This window comes from Ranitomeya variabilis, chromosome 3 (assembly GCF_051348905.1).
Source record: "Ranitomeya variabilis isolate aRanVar5 chromosome 3, aRanVar5.hap1, whole genome shotgun sequence".
Taxonomy (NCBI): domain Eukaryota; kingdom Metazoa; phylum Chordata; class Amphibia; order Anura; family Dendrobatidae; genus Ranitomeya; species Ranitomeya variabilis.
The window spans coordinates 127,750,635-127,776,965 of record NC_135234.1 but is presented as its reverse complement, the minus strand read 5'-3'; the positions used below and the strand labels follow the sequence as shown (position 1 = coordinate 127,776,965).

Below are 26,331 nucleotides of genomic sequence, written 5' to 3'. Positions count from 1 at the left end.
GAGTTAGGCAACTGCGCGGCCTTAGTTACCTAGCAATGACGGCGTCCGGTCTACACTGCGCATGTCTGCAAGCACTGGCCTCTGTTTCCTTTTATTCATGCAAGCGCCATGTGCATCTCGTGATCTTCGGCGTGTGACGTCACCACATAGGTGAGTTTACCTTCCATAGCGCTCACAGCGCTTTGTATATTGGTTATTTGGATCCACCTATGTGGATAGCTAGGAAGAAATATACATCTTGATCGCATTGGCCTATCAACATTCAGATGTCATGTGTGACACATAGCCGCCAGACAGCTGTTCTGATTGCTCCAACTTAAGTGGATAAATGAACTAACCACTTCCTATTTAAAGACCGGCCCTATAGTCTGTTCACTCTCTGCAAGATAGCATAGGGGGTGGCAGAACTTATTGTCTCCCTTTTCGAGCACGTAGGCACTGATCTCTCTACACAAGCAGGTCCCCTGATGATTGGCTTGGAGGAAACGCGTCGGGACTGACCATAGGGAGAGTGCAGGACATGTTGTGACAGGGGTAGATGTGGACTGCCCTTGTAAGGGCAGGAGCTCTGGGGATAGCTTACCGGTAGTCCCCATAGGGAATGACAGGGGAATGTCATCTCTCTTCATCAAGTCCCGGATTACTCCATGACCAGAGGTCTTCCGGTGCTCCTGCTCATTCATGTTGGATACGTTGAGATTGTTCCTTTTCCATTTCATCTTAACAATTATTAGTAACGCCATTTTGTAGGTGCTATATTTTGTTATTGAGTGATGATTGTCTACATGCAACCATTTGTATGGAGCTTTGCTCTGCCATTCATATGAATATGATTCTGGCAGTTTTGGTTTGAATCATACTTTGGTCTGCTTTAATTCCGCAAGTGCCTTTGCAGGCGGAGTTTTTTGAATCCTACCGGGGGTTTTGTAGGTCTCATGGTGTGGACCTTACCCCATGCTTTTATAGCACTTTTGGGTGATATTGTTTTGACTTATCTATGTATTGTCAGTAAAAGTTATGTTTTATTTCCACTTTATGCTGTATTTTCTCATGAGGACTGTCCCAAGAAAGGAGGACCAAGAATGAGCTCTGAGGCAGAGGATAAGTTAATCAGTGTTACCAGCCTCAGGATCCACAAACTAACAGCACCTCAAATAACAGCCCTCATAAATTATAATTTATATATATAATTATGCACATCAAGTAGTAGACCCATCCCAACAACAACTATCCAGGAGATAATGAGAGAAGCAGCCCATTGCTACAAAAAAGCCACTACTGAGGACTGCAAATAAAAGGAGACTTGTTTGGACCAATCAACACAAAAAATGGACATTAGATCAGTGGAAATCTGTATTGTGGACATATGAATCAAAAATTGTGAATTTTGGTATCATAGCTTTGTGAGAGGCAGAGAATCTGAATGGATGGTTTGTACATGTGTGGTACCCACCATGAAGCATGGAAGTCGAGGTGTGATGATGTTGGGATGTTTGGTGTTGTTTGTGACACTAGGAGATTTATGCCAAATTCCAGGCACACTTACCCAGCATGGATACTATAGAATTCTGCAACGAGATGCCATCCCATCTGGTTTGTACTTAGGACAGGACAGAGATGACTGTGTGTGTAATCTCCATCTCTGTGTAAAAATAGGTGTGTATCACACACGCAAAAAAAAAAGTTTCGGAAAAGTGAAAATATTATTTATTTTCTCTTTGAAATCCTTTATTTAAAAAAAAAAAAAAAAACAGGCCCACAAAAATGAAACATATTAATCATCGCATCTATAACAACTTACAAATATTAAATAAACTAACCTAACACTTAACTCTCAATGAACATAAAAAAATGGATTTCTAAAAGAAAAACTATAAAATGACTGCCAATTACTGCATTAAGTAAACTTCATAAATAAAAAAGATTCTATTTATAATTTCTGTTTTAGGACCCTTTCACTTAATGTAATAAAAAGCTTTCAAAGTATCTCATAAATCACAAAACAGTGCCAATATTACTACAGATTCATCATGCAAAACATAAGAAGTCAACAAAAAATTAACGTAAGCTTTTACAATATTGCAAATGGGATTTTCTTGTAAAAGAGAAATAAAATATAAGTAAACATTTCCTTAAACTATAAAATGAGCATGCCATTCATACCATGCAGTTAAAGGGAACCTGTCTCCCCCCCCCCCCCCCAGGCGTTTGAAACTAAAAGAGCCACCTTGTGCAGCAGTAATGCTGCATTCTGACAAGGTGGCTCTTTTAGTTATTGGTGCTGTAACTGCAGAAATAATCCACTTTGTAATTTGTCCCAAATACCTTTCTTCAGTCAAGGAGGCAGGCCTTTCCCCCCCTGCTGCAGACGCCACACAGCCGTCACTCAAATCCTCTTGGCACCGGGCGCCACCTCCTCATCGCTGTTTTGAAATGAGCCGGCCCCTGCGCTATTTTCTCCTGCCTTGGGCAGGCGCAGTTAGCGCTGCCCGTCCTCTGTGCTCATATGCAGTCTAGCTGACTGCGCCTGTGCGGCCGCCCTGCCTGTGAATCCCAGCCCCGCAGTGTCTTCTGATTTATTCACACTGCAGGCCTCTGGCAGTGCTCCTCCTGTTCCTCCTTGCACAATGGCTGAGGTAGCAGACACTAGTCTACGCAACAGAAATGTAATCAATAGAAAGTATTGAATGCGTTAAAGGGATCCTGTCACCCCCAAAATCGAAGATGAGCTAAGCCCACCTGCATCAGGGGCTTATCTACAGCATTCTGTAATGCTGTAGATAAGCCCCCGATGTATCCTGAAAGATGAGAAAATGAGGTCCCGCTGCAGTCCGGTCCGATGGGTGTCGCGGTCCGGGGCCTCCCATCTTCTTACGATGACGTCCTCTACTTGTCTTCATGCTGCAGCTACGGTGCAGGCGTTCTTTGTATTGCAGTGCGCAGGCGCCGGGAAAGGTCAGAGGCCCGGCGCCTGCGTACTGCACGGACACGGAGCCGCAGCATGAAAACAAGAAGAGGACGTCATCCTATGAAGATGGGAGGCCCCGGACCGGGACGCCCATCGGATCGGACTGCCTGCCCAGGTGAGTATAATCTAACCTCTTTTTCTCATCTTTCAGGATACATTGGGGGCTTATCTACAGCATTACAGAATGCTGTAGATAAGTCCCTGATGCCGGTGGGCTTAGCTCACCTTCGATTTTGGTAGTGACAGGTTCCCTTTAAATCCGCATGGTTCACTGAACACATGCAGATTTACCTGTGTTCAATACAAGGCAGACTTTGGGATGCAGCGAACATATGTCCAAAGTGCTGCCACTTCCTGATCTTGTGAACATTGATAACATGCGAAAGCTTGTTAGGCTATGAGGTTCTAAATAGCTGCCTGAAGAATGTTGTACTACGCTGAAAGCACTTGAACAAAACATCAAGATCTGTTACTGGCAGCTCCCTTTGCAATTGCAGACAAATAATGTCCTAGATGTGCTCAATGGGAGACAAGTCCGGATATGCTGCAAGTTATGTTAGGGCGATTAGTCCACGTAGGATGCTCACAATAACATGAGCAACATGTGGCCTGGTGTTATGTTGAAAAATGGATCCCGAGACACAAAATGGCTGTACCACTAGTTCCATAACTAATATATTCCATATTTTTAGCGAAATTGGACATAAACATACCAAGACAAAGGCATCATTTTGGAGTTGAGTATATAATAAAACAAGTTTAAAAAAAAAAAAAACGGCGGCATTTTGTACGAAACGGAGCTTTAAGACAGAGATATGGTTACAGGTATTCCACGGACCTGAAGCCACAGCTCTCAAAGGTTTTCATGTTGCAGAGCAAAACGGAAATAAAGGCTGCAATGGAGGTCTATCCAGCAACGAATCCAGATTTTGGCTGGGACGCGATAATAGCCAGAGACTGATCTGATGACTATGTGGTCAACAACATAAAGAGGCAAACAAAGAGGCCACCACATGGGAAAGTCATACTTCGTTACAGGTACTATAACAGCTAAACCTTATTTTAACTTGGGGGTAAAACCAGTGGTATGGCCATTTCTCTAAAGTGTAACAAGAGCTATTATTCAACAATGCCAGACGGCATGTTGCTTGTGCTACTGTGAGCAGCCTGCGTGGCCTAAACATGCTACTATGGTTTGCAGTATCTCTGGACCCATGACCCATTCAACACATGGGACATAACTGGTTAGAAATGGAGCTGCCAGCAGCAGATTTTGATGATGTGTGCCTAATTGCATCCAGCGCGGCAGAACATTCTTCAGACAATCATTAATAACCGCACAGCCAAGGCATGTGTGTGTATTTCTGTGAGTGGTGTTCATACTCGATACTTAACTCAATTTTTCATAATTTGCATATCATTGCCTGTCTATCGAACCTCTGATTTCCATAACTTCAAGACTTTTCCTTCTTGGTGTTGCAATTTCAGTGTTGAGTGCAGTTTTGTTTATTTTTATGCTTCAAAAATAAAAAATAAACTATTTTTTTTGGGGGGAGGGGGTCACCATATTCTGGGAAACAACTTTTTTATTTTATTGTTGAGGTACATGTAAGTAAGACATACTTTTATAGATTTTATCGGTACCATAATAGCATTTCAAAATGCCACAACGTTTTCTTGGTGTCACAATTCCAATGTTAAGGAATGTAAAATAATGTTGTATTATTCGAACTGAACCACAGAGGAGAGGAAAAGTTATTAAGTTACTTATGCAACATGGTCAAAAAAAAAAATAAAATAAAATAAAACTAATTGGGTAATTCACCTCTTGCCGTGAAATGCACATAAAGTTTAAATACCCGGCATAATTTTTGCTTGATCTTGGCCTTTTTCAGAGAATATGAATGATAACACCAAACTTTTTCTCCACTCATGGTTAGTGGTTGAGTGAAGCCATTTACTGTCAAATTACTGTGTTTTCTCTTTTTAAATCATAATGACAACACACCCCATTTCTTAATATCGTTTATTGCCCCCTCTAACATCAGTGACGGCTTGAAGTCTTTTGTGGTAGTTGTGGATGAGGTTCTTTATTTTCTCAGATGGTAAAGCTGCCCACTCTTCTTGGCAAAAAGCCTCCAGTTCATGTAAATGAGTGGGCTGTCTACATGACCTCCCCAGAGTGGCTCAATGATATTGAGATCAGGAGACTGAGATGGCCACTCCAGAACCCTCACTTTGTTCTGCTGTAGTCAATGACAGGTCGACTTGGCCTTGTGTTCTGGATCGTTGTCATACAGGAAAGTTCAAGTACATGTCATGGGTGCAAACTTGCTTCCAATATTTGCTGATACCGTGCTGCATTCATCTTTAATTCAACTTTGACCAAGTTTCCTGTGCCTTTGTTGCTCGCACATCCCCAAAACATCAGTGATCCACCTCCGTGCTTTACAGTAGGAATGGTGTTCCTTTCATCATAGGCCTTGTTGACCTCTCTCCAAATGTAACTTTTATGGTTGTGGCCAAAAAGTTCAATTTTGGTCTCATCACTCCAAATTACCTTGTTCCATAAGTTTTGAGGCTTGTCTCTGTGCTGTTTTGCGTATTGTAGATTATATACTTTGCGGCATGTGCGCAGTAATGGCTTTCTTCTGGCGACTCAACCATGCAGTCCATTTTTCTTCAAGTGCCTCCTTATTGTGCATCTTGAAACAACCACACCGCTAGTTTTCAAGAGTCCTGTATTTCAGCTGACCGTGGTTTTGTTTTTACAGAGCCCCTGATTTTCTATTTGTTAATCACAGTTTGAACGCTGCTGACTGGCATTATCGATTCCGTGGATATCTTTTTGTATCCCTTTCCTGTTTTATACAGTTCAACTACCTTTTCCTGTAGATCCAATGACAATTCTTTTGCTTTCCCCATGACTCACAATCCAGAAACCTCAGTAGCTGGATGAACGATGCAAGAGTGTCTGGATCCCTGAAACACACCCAGCTTTTATGCACACACACTGATTACAAGCAAACAGGTCACAGGTGAGGATGTTACCTTTAGTAGCCAATCAAACCCATTTGTGTCACCTTCTGTGCATGTTATCAAGCCAAAATCACCAGGGTATGTGAACTTTTGATCAGGGTCATTTGGATGTTTTGGGTTATCATTATGATTTAAAAAGAGAAAACACAGTAGTTTGACATAAATGGCTTCAGCCAACCACTAACCATGAGTGGAGAAAAAGTTTTGGTGTTATCATTCATATTCTCTAAAAAAAAAAAAAAAAAAAAAAAAGGCCAAGAAAGTTAAAATTCTGCCGGGGTATGTAAACTTTTGAGCACTACTGTAACTGAAGACACATTAGGATTAAATTGCTAACTATACACCAAGCAATTGCCATGACTGGTGTATTTTCTATATTGGGGGTCCTTTCTGGAGGATTTCCTCTGTATTAATACCTCAGTGGATCTGCAAATGCAATTTGATGACAGAAAATCATTCCAGGAAAATGTGTGTTCCAAATGGTGCTCATTCCCTTCTCAAGCTTGTGTTGTGCTTAAGCAGTGTATTATGACAAATACAATGTGGGGAACATTTAGCAGAGCGTGACCACAGATAGCTATTGCTATACTATAAATTACATTACATCTGAAAGATTAACAAACTTCCTAAACACAATTGTATATACGGTACTATAAGGGGTGCACCTTTTAAAAAGGAGTAATTTGTGGGGAGAATCTAATTCACTGGGACCTCAAAGACACTTGAGAAATTAATTGACTCCTAAAAAAAAAAAAAAAAAAAAAGATGTCAAAAGTTTCTTGAAAATTAGAAAAATTAAAAGTTTTCTCCAGGTCTGATGGCTTTGTAAATTTATTTTAATTATAGACAGGAAAAAGTGGTTTGTATGGACTCAATTTTCTGTTAAAGTTGTGGTACATTTCATTTTCTGTTTTAGCTACACTTTTAATCACCAAAATAAATTTTGATATATATTTTTTTTAAAAATTCACAAAATTTAATCTACCTGCCTGTGTGTATAAGCTGCTGTGAGGCATTTTGTCAAATGTGCTGGTTGTCTACTTTCAGAAAAATATATTAGTTATTTGGGGCTAATTATTTAGTCATTTAAATTTTATTTCTACAAGTCAAAAAGTATGAAAATTGACCTGACTAGAGAAGGTGCAAAAGGTCGATCGAGAAAAACCTGGCAGTAAAATGGTTAAAGGGAATCTGTCAGCAGGTTTTTTGCTATTTAAAGGGAACCTGTCACCTCGGTTTGCCGCTATAAGATGCGGCCACTGCTTTTCGGGGCTTATCTACAAAATTCCGTAATGCTGCAGTTAAGAACCCGGATCCGACCTGAAAGAGAAGAAAAACAAGTTTTATTATACTCACCCGGGGGCGGTCCAATCCGATGAATGTCGCAGGTCCGGGTCCGACGCCTCCCATCTTCATGCGATGTCCTCATCCTGCTTGCTTCGTGTCGCACTCCTACGCAGGCGTACTGCTCTACCCTGTTGAGAGCAGAGCAAATTCCTGTAGTGCGCATGCGCTGGGCCTCTCTGACCTTTCCCGGCACCTGCGCACTGCAGAAATTTGCTCTGCTCTCAACAGGGCAGATCAGTATGCCTGCGCAGGAGCGTGACACGAAGCAAGCAGGATGAAGACATCGCATGAAGATGGGGGGCGTCAGACTCGGACCTGCGACACTCATCAGATCGGACCGCCCCCGGGTGAGTATAATGAAACTTGTTTTTCTTCTCTTTCAGGTCTGATCCGGGGCTTATCTGCAGCATTACAGATTGCTGAAGATAAGCCCAGAAAGGCAGTGGCCGCACCTTATAGCAGCAAAACGAGGTGACAGGTTCCCTTTAAACTGAGAGCAGCACAATGTAGGGGCAGAGAGCCCGATTCCAAGGCTGCCAATCAGTTGTGTGGGCGGGGTAACAGAGTTCAGAATTCTGACAAAACCTACAACAGGGAAAACAGGTATTCTAATCAGACACCGCCAAGTAGCCCAGTAAGTTACACATTGCTGGAACCAAGGTCTCTTAGGCTACTTTCACACTAGCGTCGGTACGGGGCCGTCGAGCTGCATCAGCCCGACGTACCGACGCATACTGTGCAAGCGCCACACAACGGGGGCAGCGGATGTTGTTTTTCCACGCATCCGCTGCCCCATTATGAGGTGCGGGGAGGTGGGGGCGGAGTTCCGGCCGCGCATGCGCAGTCGGAAATGGCGGACCGTCTGCACAAAAAAAGTTACATCTAACATTTTTTGCGGCCGGCGGTCCGCCACAACACGACGCAACCAACGCACGACGGTTGCGACGTGTGTCAATACGTCGCTAATGTTAGTCTATGGGGAAAAAAAGCATCCTGCAGACGACTTTGCAGGATGCGTTTTTTTGCCAAAACGACGCATTGCGACGTATGCAAAAAAACGCTAGTGTGAAAGTAGCCTTACCCTACATCATGCAGCTCTCAGACTGCACAGCAAAAACCTGGTGACTAGTGTTGAGCATTCCAATACCGCAAGTATCGGCCAATACTTGCGGTATCGGAATTCCGATACAGAGTTCCGATATTTTTGTGGTATCGGAAATCGGAAGTTCCCAGTGTATGGTTCCCAGGGTCTGGAGGAGAGGAGACTCTCCCTTCAGGCCCTGGGATCCATATTCATGTAAAAAATAAAGAATTAAAATAAAAAAATATGTCCGGCGGCCCCTGGACCTTATCGATTGTAACCGGCAGCCTCTGTTCCTAAGCATGAGGTGTTTAGGACCCTCGATGACGTCACGGCTTGTGATTGGTCGCGTGCCGCTCATGTGACCGCTCACGCGACCAATCACAAGCCGCGACGTCATCGCAGGTCCTAAAATCCTCTTGGATTTTTCAAGGAAATTTACATAATTTATTTTTTTAGGGACTTATTCATGTTTGAAGTGACTTTAGGGGTCTCATATATTCGGAAACTCCCAAATGTAATAATATTTTAAAAACAGCACCCCCTGACATAGTGAAAACTGCAGTCAGGTAGTTTATTAACTCTTCAGGTGCTTTACAGGAATTAATGCAAAGTGGAATGACAGAAATTAAAATGTGTATTTTTACCTCCTAAATGTCTCTAACTTCTGAACAGATTACTACAGCTGTCAGACTCTAAGGCCGCTATTTGGTTGTGAATTGCTGTGGCAAGCATCAGGACCGAAAAATCATGATCTGAGGGCACCAATTTGGATAAAGAGGAAGCCCTCACACTCTGCTAACCATTTATAATGATGTAGTCACTATTGACAGCAGCATCTAAGGGGTTAAACAGATATGGATGGTGCAAACACTAATCGTGGCTGATACAGCAAGTTGTCAGCTATAGTGTACAGCTGACAGCTGCTGGATTGTCACCTGTATGGGGATGCTATGCTCTCATATACCAGGTCAGTAAAAAGGCGTATCGGTGGTCATTAAGGGGTTAATGGAACAGTTATGCTCATTACTTTACCTAGTCCTGTCAAGAATGGCTGTAAGTAAACTACCCCCCCAGAAAAATGCCAATGTCAATAACGGGTTATCTAATTCTTCCCTGCGGTAAAGGACACCAATTCAGCCAGTGATTCTTTCAAGTAATCTTCAAACTTCGTACAATTTTTGGAATAAAATTGACTATTACACGCCAGAAGTTAGGCCAATCTCCAAACAGCAAAGAGTTGTATGCATGGGCTACCAAAAACAAAGACGTCCTTGGTTCTAGAACGGAAAGTAAATTATTGGGCTTTGCACTAAGCGTTAAGTCTTTAACTGCCATTCTCCTTGAGGTTTTGTGCAAGAGTCATAGTGTTATATGTTACCACTCCATTTCAATTAGTCTTAAAGGAAAGGTGACTATCCCAGTTCTTAAAGGGACTGCCAGCACAGAATGACTGTTCAAATTAAGTCCCGCCACTCTGTGCTTCATAGCCAATGATTTATATACACCTTCCCAACTACTTGTTTTCCCTCAATCCCTACTCTTCTTTGAATGACAGCTGTGACTTCATAGAGCCAGAGAAGCACGGAGATAGCAAGAAATTCAGATGGAAGGTGTATACAAAGGACTGGCCCCGCCGTGAAGCACTGAGCGCCTGTACTTGGTTTCAACTGTGATACACTGCTGACAGAGTCCATTTAAAGGGGTTTCCTCATGATTATTATTCAGGAGTACAAGGTTTCCCTGCCTTTCAACTTCAAAGTTGCTATGGGACGGATAACTCATTTAGATTGACCGTTCGGACCATCTGCATGGTCAGGCTGTTAGTCTGAATCAAGCAATTTTCTAAGCTGCTAGCAGAGGTGGCTTTGACTCTGGCAGCATGGAAGAGCCACAAAGGGACTGTATCTGGCCAGCCGGGGTGCAGGATCCAAAGCATAAAGCCTGCAAGCGGCGCATGCCCCTAGGCCTAATTAACAGGCCACGCAGACCGCAGGTAAACTTGGCACCAAGCTGTACACTATAAAGTTAAAAATCACTCTGTTCTTGAAAACGGAGAGGACTTTTATTAAGAGGTAAATTGTAAGGTTACTGGTAGTAGTTTTTAGAAGCAAATATGAGACAACCCCTTTGAGTAATATTGTGGAAGCTGTGAAACAACCCTATTGGAAAACAATTTTATTTTTAAGTTTCGTTCAGGCACAACAGGGTTGTTGTAGCTCCTTTTGTGTTATAACATATTGCAGTTATTGTACTTAATTCAAATTGTTATCTTAAATGACGCTAAGCAATAGCAAACGCATTGGCGTGGCAGATCCTGCTTCAATGTTTGCTGTAAAGGGGCTCTCAGGCATTACTAAAAGCACATAATTGATAAAAACCAAAGCAATACTTACTAAATTCCCTTTCACATCTTGACACAGGAAATTCCCACCAGCCAATCACTGACGAGTACTATGGTGACAAGTAGTGATGAGCGAATATACTCGTTACTCGAGATTTCCCGAGCACGCTCGAGTGTTCTCCGAGTATTTTTTAGTGCTCGGAGATTTAGCTTTCTTAACCACAGCTGAATGATTTACATCTGTTAGCCAGCTTGATTATATGTGGGGATTCCCTAGCAACCAGGCAACCCCCACATGTACTTATGCTGGCTAACAGACGTAAATCATTCAGCTGCAGCAAGAAAACAATCTCCGAGCACTAAAAAATACTCGGAAGACACTCGAGAGTGCTCGGGAAATCTCGAGAACGAGTATATTTACTCATCACTAGTGACAATGCATCAGGGGATCAGTGAATTAAGAATTGCTTCTTTTTATTTTTTTCAACCCAATTTTTCCCCGTCAGACATCCCCCTTGAGTCTTCTTTTCAATGGGTGGTTCTGATTAGAATAATTTATCACTAAAGTTAAGTAATAAAGACTCACAATACCCTAAGTCTAGCGGCCACATCGGTGAAAAACAAGAGTCCAGCAAACCCCTTTCTACCTGTAGGCACCCTCGCCGCCTTATTACCTGTTTAAAAAGTACAAAGATTTCGGCCACAATACTGGTCCAAAAGGTACAAAAATCTTTGCAAGGCTTATATTTGGGCTACATGCAAACATTTTATGCCTGTTAGAACGAAGGATGAGTGCTGTGGCCATAGAAGCCTAAAGATAGGTAATCCAATGAATATACCGTAGATTACAAAATGCACAGAAGAGGCTCTTGCCAGATGAACAATCCTGCACATTTTACTCAGCTATAAACAGGTATGTTAGAAGTCATGATAATGCCTTTGCTACAGCAAGAACAATAAATTGTGCAGCTAACAGCCGCAAACACCTGCATGTCAAACAAATCCAGAAATTGCCATTTTTATCGTAAAAAAAAAAAAAATCTATCACAGCAGTAATCTCGGTAATATTTAAAAATACCTTCCTTTGAATAATATCGGTATATATAGATGGAAAACATAGAAATGCCCTAAGGGGTGTTTTTGTATTGATCCAAGAAAACCCCAGCATTGCTAACAAATAGCTTTTACTACTCATGCATAGTACTTAATGATACATTCGTACATCATGAGGGTACCACTTCAAAATGAATCGGCTAAACAAACTTCCCAGCAGCACTTGACAGTGTTACACCTATTCTTCCTGCTTCCCAAAGCAGTACAGAATTAATTACCAGTTCTATGGATCTATTGTATGTATAATAGACTAAAGAGCTATCACAGACACATTTATTGTAAAAGCGCCATCCCAAGAGTGTCTAGTTGAGGGCCAAAACGATTAACACAAATGCTTTGTCAGATCAAAAGATAAAAAACCTGCACCTCCCAACTGCAGAATGAATTAGAACAGTGGGTTATCTTTCAAATTAACCAGGGCAGTTAGTGAAGAAAATTTCATGAAAGTGTAATTCTTAGCTTTTGTGAATCCTCAGCAGGCATTCTGCCAGCTGACAAGATGATGAAATTTCTTGCTTAAAAAAGCCTTCTTCACTTCTGAAATTAGATTTAGCATGGCATTTCTATTTTTGCACCCCTCCTCTTCAATAAAAAAAAAAGAGCCACTATATCAATTATTGTGCCGCGGCGTAATTAGCGTGCATAATATGCATGTGCTATATACGGTAAGTCAGCACTATCAGAACTAACTGAATTCCAAAGCCCTTTATATAAACTGAAACACTGTAATAACACATTCTGGTTTTTAACAAATCCATGGTGATGTAAGTGAATACAAACCACTTAGCTGCCCACCCTTCCCCAAGTCTGACTCGTTACAAAAATTAGGAATCATACCTGTTATAAAAGGCATGCTAAGTAAGGACAGAAATGAAGAGAAAAATCACAGACAAGACAGTAATAAGTTAACTACTGGGGGAAGGAGATATTCCCAATCTGGTCTAACGCTCCGACACAATCGAATACGGGTACTGTTTCTATGTTGGGAAGGTTGACAGTGGCTTCAGGATTATTTAAGGAAAGGATTACAATTTTCATTTTTGATTTCTCCCAAGAATGAGACAAAAAAAAACCCACAAGAATAAGGTGCTGTCAATGGGGCCTTTTGTGAGGTCATTTGACCCAGCTCCAGATCTCTTATGCATGAGTATGGGTGGCTTAAAAGATATTTGAGATTTTCTGTAGTATTTATGAACCTATTAGGTTAATTGCTTTTTTTTTTACATGCGTTTTTTGACATTGCAATTTTTGTCTCTTGTTGGTATGTCACGGTCTTACATTGAGTGATTTATTCAGTCGATGTAACTGTTCTGGCTTTTTTATACGAGGTCAATGCATGTTAATGCTGCAGATAAACAACTCGTTCATTTCTAATCAAAACCTGCTTATGTGGGGAAAAAACTATATGTATATTATAAATTAGGGAGCTTTATGGAGAAATAGAAAACTATTTTTTTCTTTCTAATTTGTATATACAAAGCCAGACTTTTACACACACACACGTGTGTGTGTGTGTGTGTGTGTGTGTGTGTGTGTGTGTGTGTGTGTGTGTGTGTGTGTGTGTGTGTGTGTGTGTGTGTGTGTGTGTAAAAGTCTGGCTTCGTATATACAAATTAGAAAAAAAAAACGCATTTTCTTTTTCTTCACAAAGCTCCCTAAATTGTATGTTTTTCTACAGCCTTCACCTTTTCTTATATGCTACAGACTGCTTCTTTTCATGATTGTCATCGCTTCTAAAAACATTGTAGGAACAGCGACTCGTGACTGTTTTCTATTCAGAATGCTTTTTTTAATAAAAAAAAAATGTGGAAGAAAAAAAAAAAACAGGTTTATTGCTATATATTTGAACATGTTAATTTTGGAAAGGAAGGGGACTCTGAACGCTAATTAATGCTTTCAGTTATCTGTTTTGACAACCCATACCTGTCAGAAATCTGAAGTTTTTAATCACTGGAAGAAAATGACTGCATATATATTAACAACATTTTACAATGCAGAATGTATTCTACGAAGTCTTCAAGCAGAATTTAACTCTTTAAGCTACCTGAGAATAAAAGAGCATTCTGTATGGAAAAAAAAAAGAATAATCAGCATCTATTTATGAGAAATGAGAGAAGTAACCACTGTGCTACAGACCATGGGCAGCAGTTCTATTTCAAGCTTTTATTTAATAGGGCTCTATACGTAGAGGGGACAGGAATCTAGTCTCATAATTTAATGCCACGTTCGCATCACCAATGATCAGACTTGGGCTACATTCACACATCTGTGTTGAGTTTTACTATCCATGAGAAACAGACTGCTTTTTTTCCTCTGGTGGCATCGATTCTTTTCTGATCCATTTTTCTTTACCAAAGAGATGTGTTCATTTCGAGGCAGATAGAGAGACACATGGAAGATTTTTAGTTTAATTAAAATTATATTGATCACTAAGAAAATGATCTGTGAACGGCACAGTAATGTAATGTATGAATGTAGTCTTAATGAACTACTGATACCAAGGACAAAACAATATAAATACTGTTACTAACTCGTTGGAAGGAAAGTATGGTAAAACCTGTTATTTCTTTTCCTTCTCGGAACCATACCTCAATCCCACTACATCCTTCAAGTCACAAGTTATTCATACTCATTCCAACACGTGCAGTGTTTACTCTTCAACGAAACAATTTCGCCAGAGTTCTGGATTAAATTGCTTTTAATAGTTGCAAAACTAAGGCACAACCTTGTTTTGCAAAACTAAGGCACAACTTTTGGCGTTTTCATGCATTTCCAAGCTATGCCAAAATGGGCGTAGCTGGATGGAACACGACGAAGGGGTGACACCATGGCTCGTCTAATTTATGATGAGATGTGGTGTTCATTACATCAGTGATCTTACTTCAGTCAGGGACAGATGTAAAATTTCTGGCATAGCCAACAGAGATGCACACTACTCGTCAGACGCTCCTGACTCAACCATGCCTCCTCATCAATGCTGGAGAGAAAGTCGCCAGTCAAGATGAATTTGGGATCTTAGACTTTCTAGATAAGATGGCACCAGAACGAACATGCAATCATTACACACCATAATCACATTGTTTATTAAAGAATATTACAAATGGAAGTTTCATACTAGTCAGCAGGATTTTGCAAATTCAACTACAGGTAGTGTCACATTGGCCTTGTTTCACTGATTAAAATGATACCTTGGGTGAAGAAATCCTTTGTGTTAGGAGTTATCAGTTAATGAGATGCTAGTGCTCTGGGGCGGGACTGTAGACAGAGCCTAATCTTGATGCTCTAGCTCAGAGATGCAAAGAAAAAAACTGTCCACAGGCTGCCCCGAAACACAAACAGTCTGTCTCTCTGGCTCTATGATGAAGAACATGTTTGTGCTTCGGGGCAGCTTGTGAGCAGAGTCTTTCCTTGGTTTCTCTGGCTATGAGCAGGAAGATAAGACTCTGCCTACAGTCCTGCTCCAGAGCACATGCATATCATTAACTGAAAACTTCTAACATTGATTACACAAGAACCACAAGACTGATTTAATCACCCCAGGTATAATTTTAATCAGTTTAACAGAGCCAACATGACAATTCCTGCAGTTTACTTAGCAAAATCCTGCTGACAGGTTAGCTTTAATGTAATGTTAGCAGTGTAAGAATAGGACCTCCCATTTAGCTATGTGAAGTAGAATGTCAGATGGGCAAGACTGAGATGAAAAGAACAAAGACACAAAAGTACAAGAAATAAACTATCTTTGCCTTAGGCCAATAAGACACAAATACGCACTTGTTTCAATGTTCTGCTACTTAACAACTGCTTCAGAACAAGGTCAACCAATCACTAAAAGTAAAACTTGCTTAGGTCTTGAATTTCCACTACTACTTTTGCTGTTGTAATTGTTGAACACGCGATCAGTCTCAATTTACATTACACAACTATCTTAAGTTCAATGAGAATTTTTTTTGGATGAATAAATGATTTCACATATAATGAATGAGTGTTTTTTTTAACACATTGTTCAATGGCTCATCCCATTCACATTACACAATTATAGCGAAAGATGGCTCGTTAACGTTAGAATCTGAAAAATTGCTGTCCCGTGAAAATTTGCTTTAAGTTTTATTTACAGTAATCCATTACATTTAGGCCATGTTCACACTTTGCGGCGTCCCTCTGCGGGTTCTCCCGCAGCGGATTTGATAAATCTGCAGGGCAAAACCGCTGCGGTTATCCCTGCAGATTTATCGCGGTTTGTTCCGCGGTTTCCGCTGCGGGTTTCCGCCTATACTATTGATGCTGCATATGCAGCAATATGCAGCATCAATAGTAATGTTAAAAATAATAAAAATTGGTTATACTCACCCTCAGATGTCCGGATCTCCTCGGCGCTGCACCCGGCGGTCCGGTTCTAAAGATGATGTGCGAGAAGGACCCTTCGTGACGTCACGGTCATGTGACCACGACGTCACGGTCATGTGACTGCGACGTCACCGCAGGTCCTGTTCGCACAGCAACTCTGACCGGCCGGCCGAGTGCAGCGCTGAGAGGTGAGTATAACATGATTTTTTATTTTTATTCTTTTTTTTTACCCCAAATATGGTTCCCAGGGCCTGGAGGAGAGTCTCCTCTCCTCCACCCCGGGTACCACCCGCACATTAACCGCTTACTTCCCGCAACGTGGGCACAGCCCCATGAGGGAAGTAAGCAGTTGAATGCATTCCTATGGGTGCAGAATCACAGCGATTCTGCACAAAGTAGTGACATGCTGCGGGTTTTAAACCGCTGCGTTTCTGCGCGGTTTTTCCCGCAGCATGTGCACAGCGGTTTGCGGTTTCCATAGGGTTTACATGTAAATGGAAACGCTATGGAAACTGCTGCGGACCCGCAGCATCAAAATCGCGGTGGTTCCGCGGTAAAAACCGCAAAGTGTGAACATGGCCTTACTGTCACAACATCCCATGGCAAACACATACATAGTTGTAAAACTCGCAGAGAGCTCCTTCCAAAGCTAATGGATGGCCCACTGTTTCCTTTCTAGAGGTTAAACCACAATTTGTAGCTAAGGGTGAAGGGGGGGGGGGGTTTGAAGCTGTTCTTTAGTTAGTTAGTGGTAGATGAGCATTTTAGTAAGGTGAACAAATGACAATACAGAAGCTAAAATAATTCTCTATTTCATTATGACTACATATTGTATACACACACGTACATATGCTGAAACGCCAAGTGTTTGTAAATTAATGGTTTATATTAGAAGTGGCTGTTTGAGAACAGCTGCTCAGTAGAAACATTTCAAGCAAATTTATATGCAAGACGGTGTTTCCTTGTTTACAAAATCACCCATCTTTATAGATTAGTTTATTATTTCTAAAGCAAAGTAAATTCTATTTCATCTATTTAATGTGCAGCTTACAATTAAAAAATCATCCTGCTCAGTGCAATATGGCAGGAAGGTATCCCACGTGGCCCATTAGAGAGCAGCATACAATTACTCCACAACTCCGCTTCCCAGGCTTCACATGCTTTGCCCAACATTTGGAGGAATGAGAAACCACTGAGACTTTAGGTCAGTTTGACAGTTTATGCAAAGTACAAACAGAAAAAACTGGGCCAGCCTACTTGTTAAGATGAGTGAAATGTATCGGTGCACATTCACACTGCGGCCATTAACAGACAAAACCTAAAAAAGTTTACACTGTTTAATAAAAAAAAAAAAGTGTAAAATCCACTCCACGGTGACAAGGTGTACCTAATCAGGATGATCCCTAAGGGTATGTGTCCACGGTCCGGAATCCCAGCGCTTTGGACGCAGATGATACCCCGCTCCGCCCAAAGCGCTGCCCACTTTCGTACGCATGGTGATTCCGCCTGTGTTCATTGAACACAGGCGGAATCACCGCATCCTATACATAGACTGTTATTTATCTTGCGGGGACTGAGCGTCTCCGCAAGATAAATAGACATGCTGCGGTCTAGAAAGACGCGCCGCATGTCTGATTACGCAGGTCTGCCACCTGTGTGTTTTTACGCATAGTGGAGATGGGATTTCATAAAATCCCCTCCACTATGCTGTAACATCTGGAATAACATCTGAAGGAATACGCCCCGAGGAAACATCCCCTAAGGGTACTGTCACACAGTGCAATTTTGATCGTTACGACGGTACGATTCGTGACGTTCTAGCGATATCCATACGATCTCGCAGTGTCTGACACGCTACTGCGATCAGGGACCCTGCTGAGAATCGTACGTCGTAGCAGATCGTTTGAAACTTTCTTTCGTCGCTGGATCTCCCGCTGTCATCGCTGGATCGTTGTGTGTGACAGCGATCCAGCGATGCGTTCGCTGGTAACCAGGGTAAACATCGGGTTACTAAGCGCAGGGCCGCGCTTAGTAACCCGATGTTTACCGTGGTTACCAGCGTAAAAGTAAAAAAAAAAAAAACCGTACATACTCACCATCTGATGTCCGTCAGGTCCCTTGCCGTCTGCTTCCCGCTCTGACTGTCTGCCGGCCGGAAAGTGAGAGCACAGCACAGCAGTGACGTCACCGCTGCGCTCTGCTCTCACTGTACGGCCGGATCTCAGTCAGAGCAGGAAGCGGACGGCAAGGGACCCGACGGACATCAGATGGTGAGTATGTACGGTTTGTTTTTTTTTTACTTTTACGCTGGTAACCACGGTAAACATCGGGTTACTAAGCGCGGCCCTGCGCTTAGTAACCCGATGTTTACCCTGGTTACCCGGGGACTTCGGCATCGCTCCAGCGCCGTGATTGCAACGTGTGACCGCAGTCTACGACGCTGGAGCGATAATCATACGACGCTGCAACGTCACAAATCTTGCCGTCGTAGCGATCAAAATTGCACTGTGTGACAGTACCCTAACTCTTGTAACTTGGTACGCTTCAGGCAGGGGCTGCTCCCTTCTGGGCTGTGCACCTTATCTATTTAGCTTTCTACACTCAGGCCCACGTCCTGCTCTGCCACAGTCTATATTGAGGCCTACTGGCACATAGCAAGGTGAGTTACAAAACATAGGGACTATTCCGATTGGGAACACCTTCTCATGGTGGGATGGCTTTTATGTTCTTCTGATGAAAATATTGTTGGACTATGTGCCTGTGCTTTTATATATGTGACTATTTACTTACTGAGGGTTAACTACTGTTTTTTACAGTATAATCTGTAAGCAAAACTCATTTTCATATGCCAATATCTAGGGACTTTTAAAACAGATTCTTGCAAAAGGTGCAATATAGGGTTAAAGGGAAGCTGTCACCTGATTCAAACTGCCCAAATTGTGGGCAACGGGAATCAACCTGGCTGGAATCAACCAGGGACCATAGCCAGAGAGAAGTCTAGTCTAATGCCGCCCACGACAGGCGCTTCACAGTGCTGCTGCAGGTGACTGATAGGACTAAGAGCTTTACGCTCAAAATACGTAGACCAGTATCCTTCTTATTCCCCCCAAACACACTTTTTTTTTACCACCATGTATTTGTTCTTACCATTTTAATCTATAGTATTAAAAGTCATGTTTTAATTCTACATATTGAGGCGGATGCTGGAACGCTATTCCTTTTTTTTTTTATTATTCAGCTTCCCTTTAATGGCACGCATAAGTAACTGTGTGCAAATCTGTGGCCAATGTTACTGTTTTAATGCATTTAAAGTAAAAAAAAAAATGCACAAATTTGCTCTACAGTAAGAATTCAAGGTGGTTTAATACACCATAGTTCCACTGGAGTATCAGGCACCAAATTCATTAAGAGCAAGGCACCCGTTAATTAATTTGGCGCATGCCTCTTCACGCTACATTTGTGTACATTATTTTTGTTAATTATGAATTAGTTGGCCTGTGTTAGAACAAATTCCCTCTGCTATTCTCTGCCTGCATTTCAATAGTTTGTAGCACTAATGTAAAAACAGCAAAAGTCAATGCACATTTTGAAATATCTGTAGCGGTTTTATGCCAGTTTTATGGCGAAAACGGTTTAAACCTCTTGAAACACGAGCACTTTGCCTGATCATTAAACAGTCATGTACTTACATTCCCAATCACAGACCCTTGTAAAGAATCGTCAGCAGTTCTAACAGGTCTCTTAGTAAATACTTGCTTTTTTTTTTTTTTATAAAGCAACTATTCTGGAACATCTTTTCTTTGAACTTTGTGTTAAGTCTTTCTAGGTGTTCCTTTTGGATATGAAGGCATAGGTAAGCCACGTTACCATTAACACAACATAAGACTGACACTAACTTGACCTGTCTTGTTTGATAGGACACAGTCATAAAAGGATGGTCTGCAAAGGCTAAACGCTATGGTCTTTTGGCAATAAGTCACACTATTATTTATTATGCTTTACCTATATAGCGCTATCATATTCCACAGCGCTTTTACAGAATGCTTCAACATATCTTATTGATTTTGAAAGTGTTTCTTGTGACATACTTTATGATGATGGTAAATTTAGGTCGATATGTTCTGTGTTTATTTTTAAAAAAAATATCAGAAATTTCACATTTAAAAAAAGATGCAATTTTCAAACTGAGTTTAATTTAGATAGTCATACCACACAAACATTAATAAATGACATTTCCCTCATGTCTGCTTTTCATCAGCACCATTTGTCCATTTGTAAATTGTTGCTTTATTTTGTTCGCATTTTAAAAGGTTTAAAATGTAGCAGTAATTATTAATTTTTTCAAGGAAATTCACTAAACTTTTTTTTTTTAGGGATCTCTTCAGTTTTGAAGTGACTTAGGGGGTCCTATATACAGGAAACCCCCCAAAAGCGATACCATTTTAAAAACCACACCCCTTCACATCTACAAAATAGCTTTCAGGTAGTTCATTAACCCTTCAGGTGCTTTTCAGGAATAAATGCAAACTGGCATAACAGGAATGAAAGAGTTTGTTTTTACCACCTAAATATTGATAACTTCTGAATATGCCACTATAGCTGGCAGACTTTAAGGCCATTACTTGGCCACAAACTGCTATGGCAAACGTCAGGAACATGCAATCAAGATTTTAATGTGCCATTGGGATTAAAGAGAGAGCCCCCACACTCTGATAACCATTTAGATGATGTAGTCACTATTGACAGAAGCATTTAAGGGGCTAAACCACCATAGTCTGTGCCAACACTGATTGCGGCTGATGCAGCAAGTTGACGGCTATAGTGTACAGCCGACAGCTGCTGGATTGTCACCGATCAAGGGGATGCTAGTCTCTTATATCGCAGGTCAGTAAAAAGACGTATTGGTGGTCACTAAGGGGTTAAGTAGCTTGCAGAATTGGGCTAGAACAGAAGCTATTAATTATAGTGAGATTTTTATTTATGAATATTTGTGTGTTTTAACAATCACTTTAAGAACACATTTAAAGACTAATCAGCCCAGGAGTTATTCTTACCCATGTGGATCCCTGTTTGACTCAAGCCTCGCAGTCCCGATGGGGCTTACATACGCACTATTTTAATCAGTCTCTTATCAAATATAACCATGAACATTATTCCCCGATCTTGACACTTATGTGCTGACCCTAGACTCTTATTACCCGAGTCCTTTATTGTTAATCAATTTTGTCTTTGTACTGATATTTATTATCGCCTATGTCTAAAAAAATATGATTTATGATGAAATAAAAAATTCTTATACTTTCTACAAACAGACTACTTAACTCCATGTTTCTCAGTATTCAACCACTAAAAGTCCCTGTACGGGGAAACCCCAGTAATCTGCTGTAATATGTGGGAGAGTCAGCTAGTACCGTAAATATTTTTCCTGCAGCAGTGGGAAGAAAAAAAAGAATTACACAGATCTCAATCAAATCTATTGTTAATGCATGGTAGAATAGGGGAGAGGCTTTTTGCATCCGGTCTGTACTCCGACCAATGATAAGACATCCTGCCCCTCTCATAGTGATTGATGTACTGCTGTGTACAGGTACCGATGGAAGGTGAGGCAGGGAGAATCCTTTCCCCGCGAGTACACTGCACACACAACTATGTTCCCAGTATATTATTTGATGGCCCCTGTTGGGCAAGTGGTATTTCTATGCCGTTTTGTTAATAGAGTGAACCTGTGCCAATGTTATGTCACTTTTACAGCCTGATCACAGACGGAGTTGAATCTTCATAAGTAGGACCAGATGTGTCCTGGATTACAGGTTAAATTTTGGATTTTTTTTAAAGTGTTACATTTTGCAAGACAAAACATGTAGCAAAAAAAAAAAAATCAATATGCAAGTAGCACGAACATCAGATACCTGCACTGTAGGAACTTACACTGTAGTACTTCTTTGTGTATCTTCTTACATCCAAAAGTAACTTATTGTGCACCTGGGCAACCTGATCCAATGGGGAAGCGTCACATTCTGGTTTACTGCATCTTAATAAGCTCGGCTCGATCTGCAGGCCCTAAAATTGAAGGATTAGAGTGAGTGAGAAATGAGTGCCAGTCACTAATTACACGTCAGAAGTCCAAAGTATAATGATCTCCAAAAGCTTCACAGCCGCTTCTGGTCATAGCAGGATTGCAGGTTATCATCATCATTGCATAAGTGTCAATAGTGCCTTTAGAGGAATATTTTCTAAGCATGTCGATAATCACAAGGACTCTTTGGAAAAACAACTTAAAAGGAGAGTTTTCCTGATCGGCATTGGACCCTCTTACCGGGCTATAAAACTACAGAAGTACGGTATATTATGTCTGTGCACACATGGCTCCTTATCCCCTATCCTTGTATGTATGGCTCTTTATCCCCTATCTTTGTATGCATGATTCCGATTTAAAAAAATATAGAGATTTTTGTGTTACTCACCGTAAAATCCTTTTCTCCGAGACGCTCATTGGGGGACACAGGACTGTGGGTGTATGCTACTGCCGCCAGGAGGCTGACACTAAGTAAACATAAAAAAAAGGTTTAGCTCCTCCTCCGTCGTATACACCCTGACACGGGCCGAAGGCAAACCCAGTTTGGTGCAAAAAGCATTAGGAGAACAAATATAACAGTCAGCATTTATACAGAAACATGTCTAGAAAACGACCTTACCGACTGATAAAGTCAAACAACAAAAAAGAGCCATCTGGCTAATAGGGAGGGAGCTGTGTCCTCCAATGAGCGTCTCGGAGAAAAGGATTTTACGGTGAGTAACACAAAAATCCTTATTTCTCCTTCGCCTCATTGGGGGACACAGGACTGTGGGATGTCCTAGAGCAATCCCTGGGTGGGAAATTGACTCACTGGAGTAATATCCAGGCATCTGCCGCCTATAGGTGCGCTACCGCTGCCTGAAGAATCCTTCTACCCAGGCTTGCATCTGCAGAAGTCTGAGTATGGACATTATAGTGTTTGGAAAAGGTATGCAAACTGTACCAGGTTGCAGCCTTGCAAACCTGTTCTGCCGAAGCCTGGTGCCGAAGCGCCCAGGAAGCCCCCACTGCTTGAGTGGAGTGAGCTCTGATTCCGGCCGGAATGATCATGCCCTTGACGCGGTAGGCGTCCTGAATAGCTGATCGTATCCACCTTGCTATGGTGGATCTTGAAGCAGCGAGCCCCTTCCTGTGACCCACAGGAAGGACAAACAGCGCATCCATCTGCCGAAAATGTGCCGTCCGAGAAATGTACCTCCTAAGTGCTCTCACTAGGTCTAGCGTATGGAGAGCTTTTTCCACACGGTGCGTTGGCGCCGGGCAAAAAGAAGGTAAGACAATGTCCTAGTTAATGTGGAACGAGGAAACCACCTTTCGCAACAATGAGGGTGCTGGCCTGAGCACCACTTTATCCTGATGGAACTGTAGAAACGGAGCCCGGCAGGATAGAGCCGCCAGCTCTGATACCTGCCTAATGGAAGTTATGGCCACCAAGAACACGACTTTCCAGGAAAGATAGGTCAAAGAGACGTCCTGAAAAGGCTCAAAAGGAGCTTCCTGCAAGGCACTTAAGACCAAGTTAAGGTCCCAAGAATCCAGGGGGACCCTGTAAGGCGGTACCATGTGAGCGACTCCCTGTAGAAAAGTTTTTACCTTTAAATTGATGGCGATTCTGGGCTGAAAAAGAACCGATAAGGATGATATCTGTCTTCTGACGGTACTTGGTGCAAGCCCCGAATCCAGGCCGGCTTGGAGAAAAGCAAGGATGGTAGGAATGGAGTAACGTAGTGGGGGAAGCCCACGCTTTCTGCACCATGAAAAGAAAACCTTCCAGGTGTGATGATTAATACGTGCTGAGACAGATTTGCGAACGTTAATCATGATAGCGGCAACCTTTTGTGAGAACCCGGCCTGCGTCACAATCCAAGATTCAATGGCCAGGCGGTTAAACACAGGAACCCTGTGTTCTGATGGTAGATCGGGCCCTGAGATAGTAGGTCTGGGCACTCTGGAAGTCGCCAAGGAACCTCGGTGAGCAGCTGCACTAGGTCTGCGTACCATGACCGATGAGGCCAATCTGGAGCAACCAGGATTGTTGGAACTCCCTGTCTTGATCTTCATGACTACCTTTGGGAGCAGCGCAAGAGGGGGAAACAGGTATGGGAGATGAAACTGGTTCCAAGGTAGAACTAACGCGTCCACGGCGACTGCCTGTGGGTCTCGATACCGGGCGACAAACTTGGGTACCTTGGCATTCATTCTGAAAGCCATCAGGTCCACGTCCGGGGTTCCCCAGCGATGACATATTTGCTCAAACACCTCGGGATGGAGAAACCACTCCCCGGATGCAAGACCCTGACGACTGAGAAAATCCGCAGCCCAGTTTTCCTCGCCTGGAATGTGAACTGCCGAAATCACAGAGTGGTTCTTTTCGGCCCAGTCGAGGACCTGTTTTACCTCGTGCATGGCCGCCCTGCTGCGGGTACCCCCTTGATGATTTATGTAGGCCACCGCTGTGGCATTGTCCGATTGAATCCGGACAGTGCGGCCTGCTAGAAGAAGATGAAAATGTTGTAGCGCCAGCCGAATCGCCCGAATCTCCAATAGATTGATCGGGAGGGTTGACTCCCGCGAGGACCAATGTCCCTGGGCTGTGTGGTGGCAACACACTGCTTCCCAACCGAGAAGACTGGCGTCTGTCGTGACTACCAGCCAATGGGCTGGGGGAAAGGGTATCCCTTGTCGTAGAGAAGGGCTCGTTGACCACCATGCAAGAGCCTGTCTGACCTGGAGAGACAGACGGCACCTGAGGTTGAGAGAATATGGATTCTTGTCCCCTTCTGCCAACAGCGCATGTTGGAGAGGACAGAGATAGAATTGCGCAAAAGATACTGCCTCTATTTCCGCCACCATCCTTCCTAAAACCCTCATGCAGAACCGGATTGTATGGTAGGTCGGCTGGCGAAGGATCCTCACCTCTTTGCAGAGGGGGTCAGGACCTTGTCCCGGGGTAGGATTGTCAGCTCTTGGGAGGTGTTGAAGATAATCCCTAGAAAAGAGATTTTCTGAGATGGCACAAGGGACGATTTTTTTAGATTCACCAGCCACCCTAGGCGAGAAAGCGTATCCAGGGTAATGCTGACATTTTCCTCGGAGGCTCGAAAAGACGGCCCCTTGATAAGGAGATCGTCTAGGTATGGCAAAACGAGTATGCCCCGGGAATGCAGGATAGACACCACTGCTGCCATGACCTTTGTAAATATCCTGGGTGGGGTGGCCAGCCCGAAAGGTAAGGCAGTGAACTGAAAATGTAGGCTGCCTACAGCAAAACGTAGAAATTTTTGATGCGAAGGGAATATGGGAATGTGAAGATAAGCATCTTGAATATCTAATGAGGCTAAGAATTCTCCCTTTTCCATTACCGCAATGACTGACCGGAGAGATTCCTTTAGAAAGTGACGAATGTTGACAAACCTGTTTAAACTTTTTAGGTCCAGAATGGGCCTTACGGATCCGTCTTTTTTAGGAACCATGAACAGGTTGGAATAAAACCCCTGAAATCTCTCTTCCTTCGGGACTGGAATGATGACCCCGCAGAGCCGAAGGGAATCTACAGTTCTGAACAAGGCTTGTACCTGGGATCCTGAAGTGGGAAGACGGGAGGGAAAGAAGCGGCATGGGGGGAGACTGAGAAACTCTATTTTGGACCATGAGGACGCTAGATCTCTTACCCACCTGTCGTGAACCACCGAGAGCCAGGACTGATGAAACAAGAGTAGACCACCGCTACTCTGCCGGAAGCGATCGGATACCGCCTCCAGTCATTTGGCCAAAAACCTATGGGACCTAGATCACCTTGACCTTGGTAGCTGGGACCACATTCTTCCCAATGGGATGGCACCGTAGGAGATCTGATGATCTCTGTCCTGATTAGGTGGACCTGGGCCAGCGGGGTTTGATGCTGAGGTCCACCTGGGGTTACAAAAGGTTTGAAACAAGCCTGAAACTGGTGACGAAAGGGTTGTTTAATCTTTTGCTGTGGGAGAAAATTGCTTTCCCCCCCTGTGGAATCAGAA

At 42.6% G+C, this 26,331-nt stretch overlaps 1 protein-coding gene across 2 annotated transcripts in view; it reads right to left on the bottom strand.

The window, feature by feature from the left end:
• Nucleotides 1–26,331, bottom strand: part of POLA1 (DNA polymerase alpha 1, catalytic subunit) — a 502,104-nt gene that overhangs the window by 234,497 nt on the left and 241,276 nt on the right. For both annotated transcript variants that reach the window (XM_077294669.1, XM_077294671.1), the window contains exon 33: nucleotides 22,168–22,299. In XM_077294669.1, coding sequence (XP_077150784.1) covers nucleotides 22,168–22,299 — 132 coding nt within the window. The remainder of the gene's footprint in view (nucleotides 1–22,167; nucleotides 22,300–26,331) is intronic.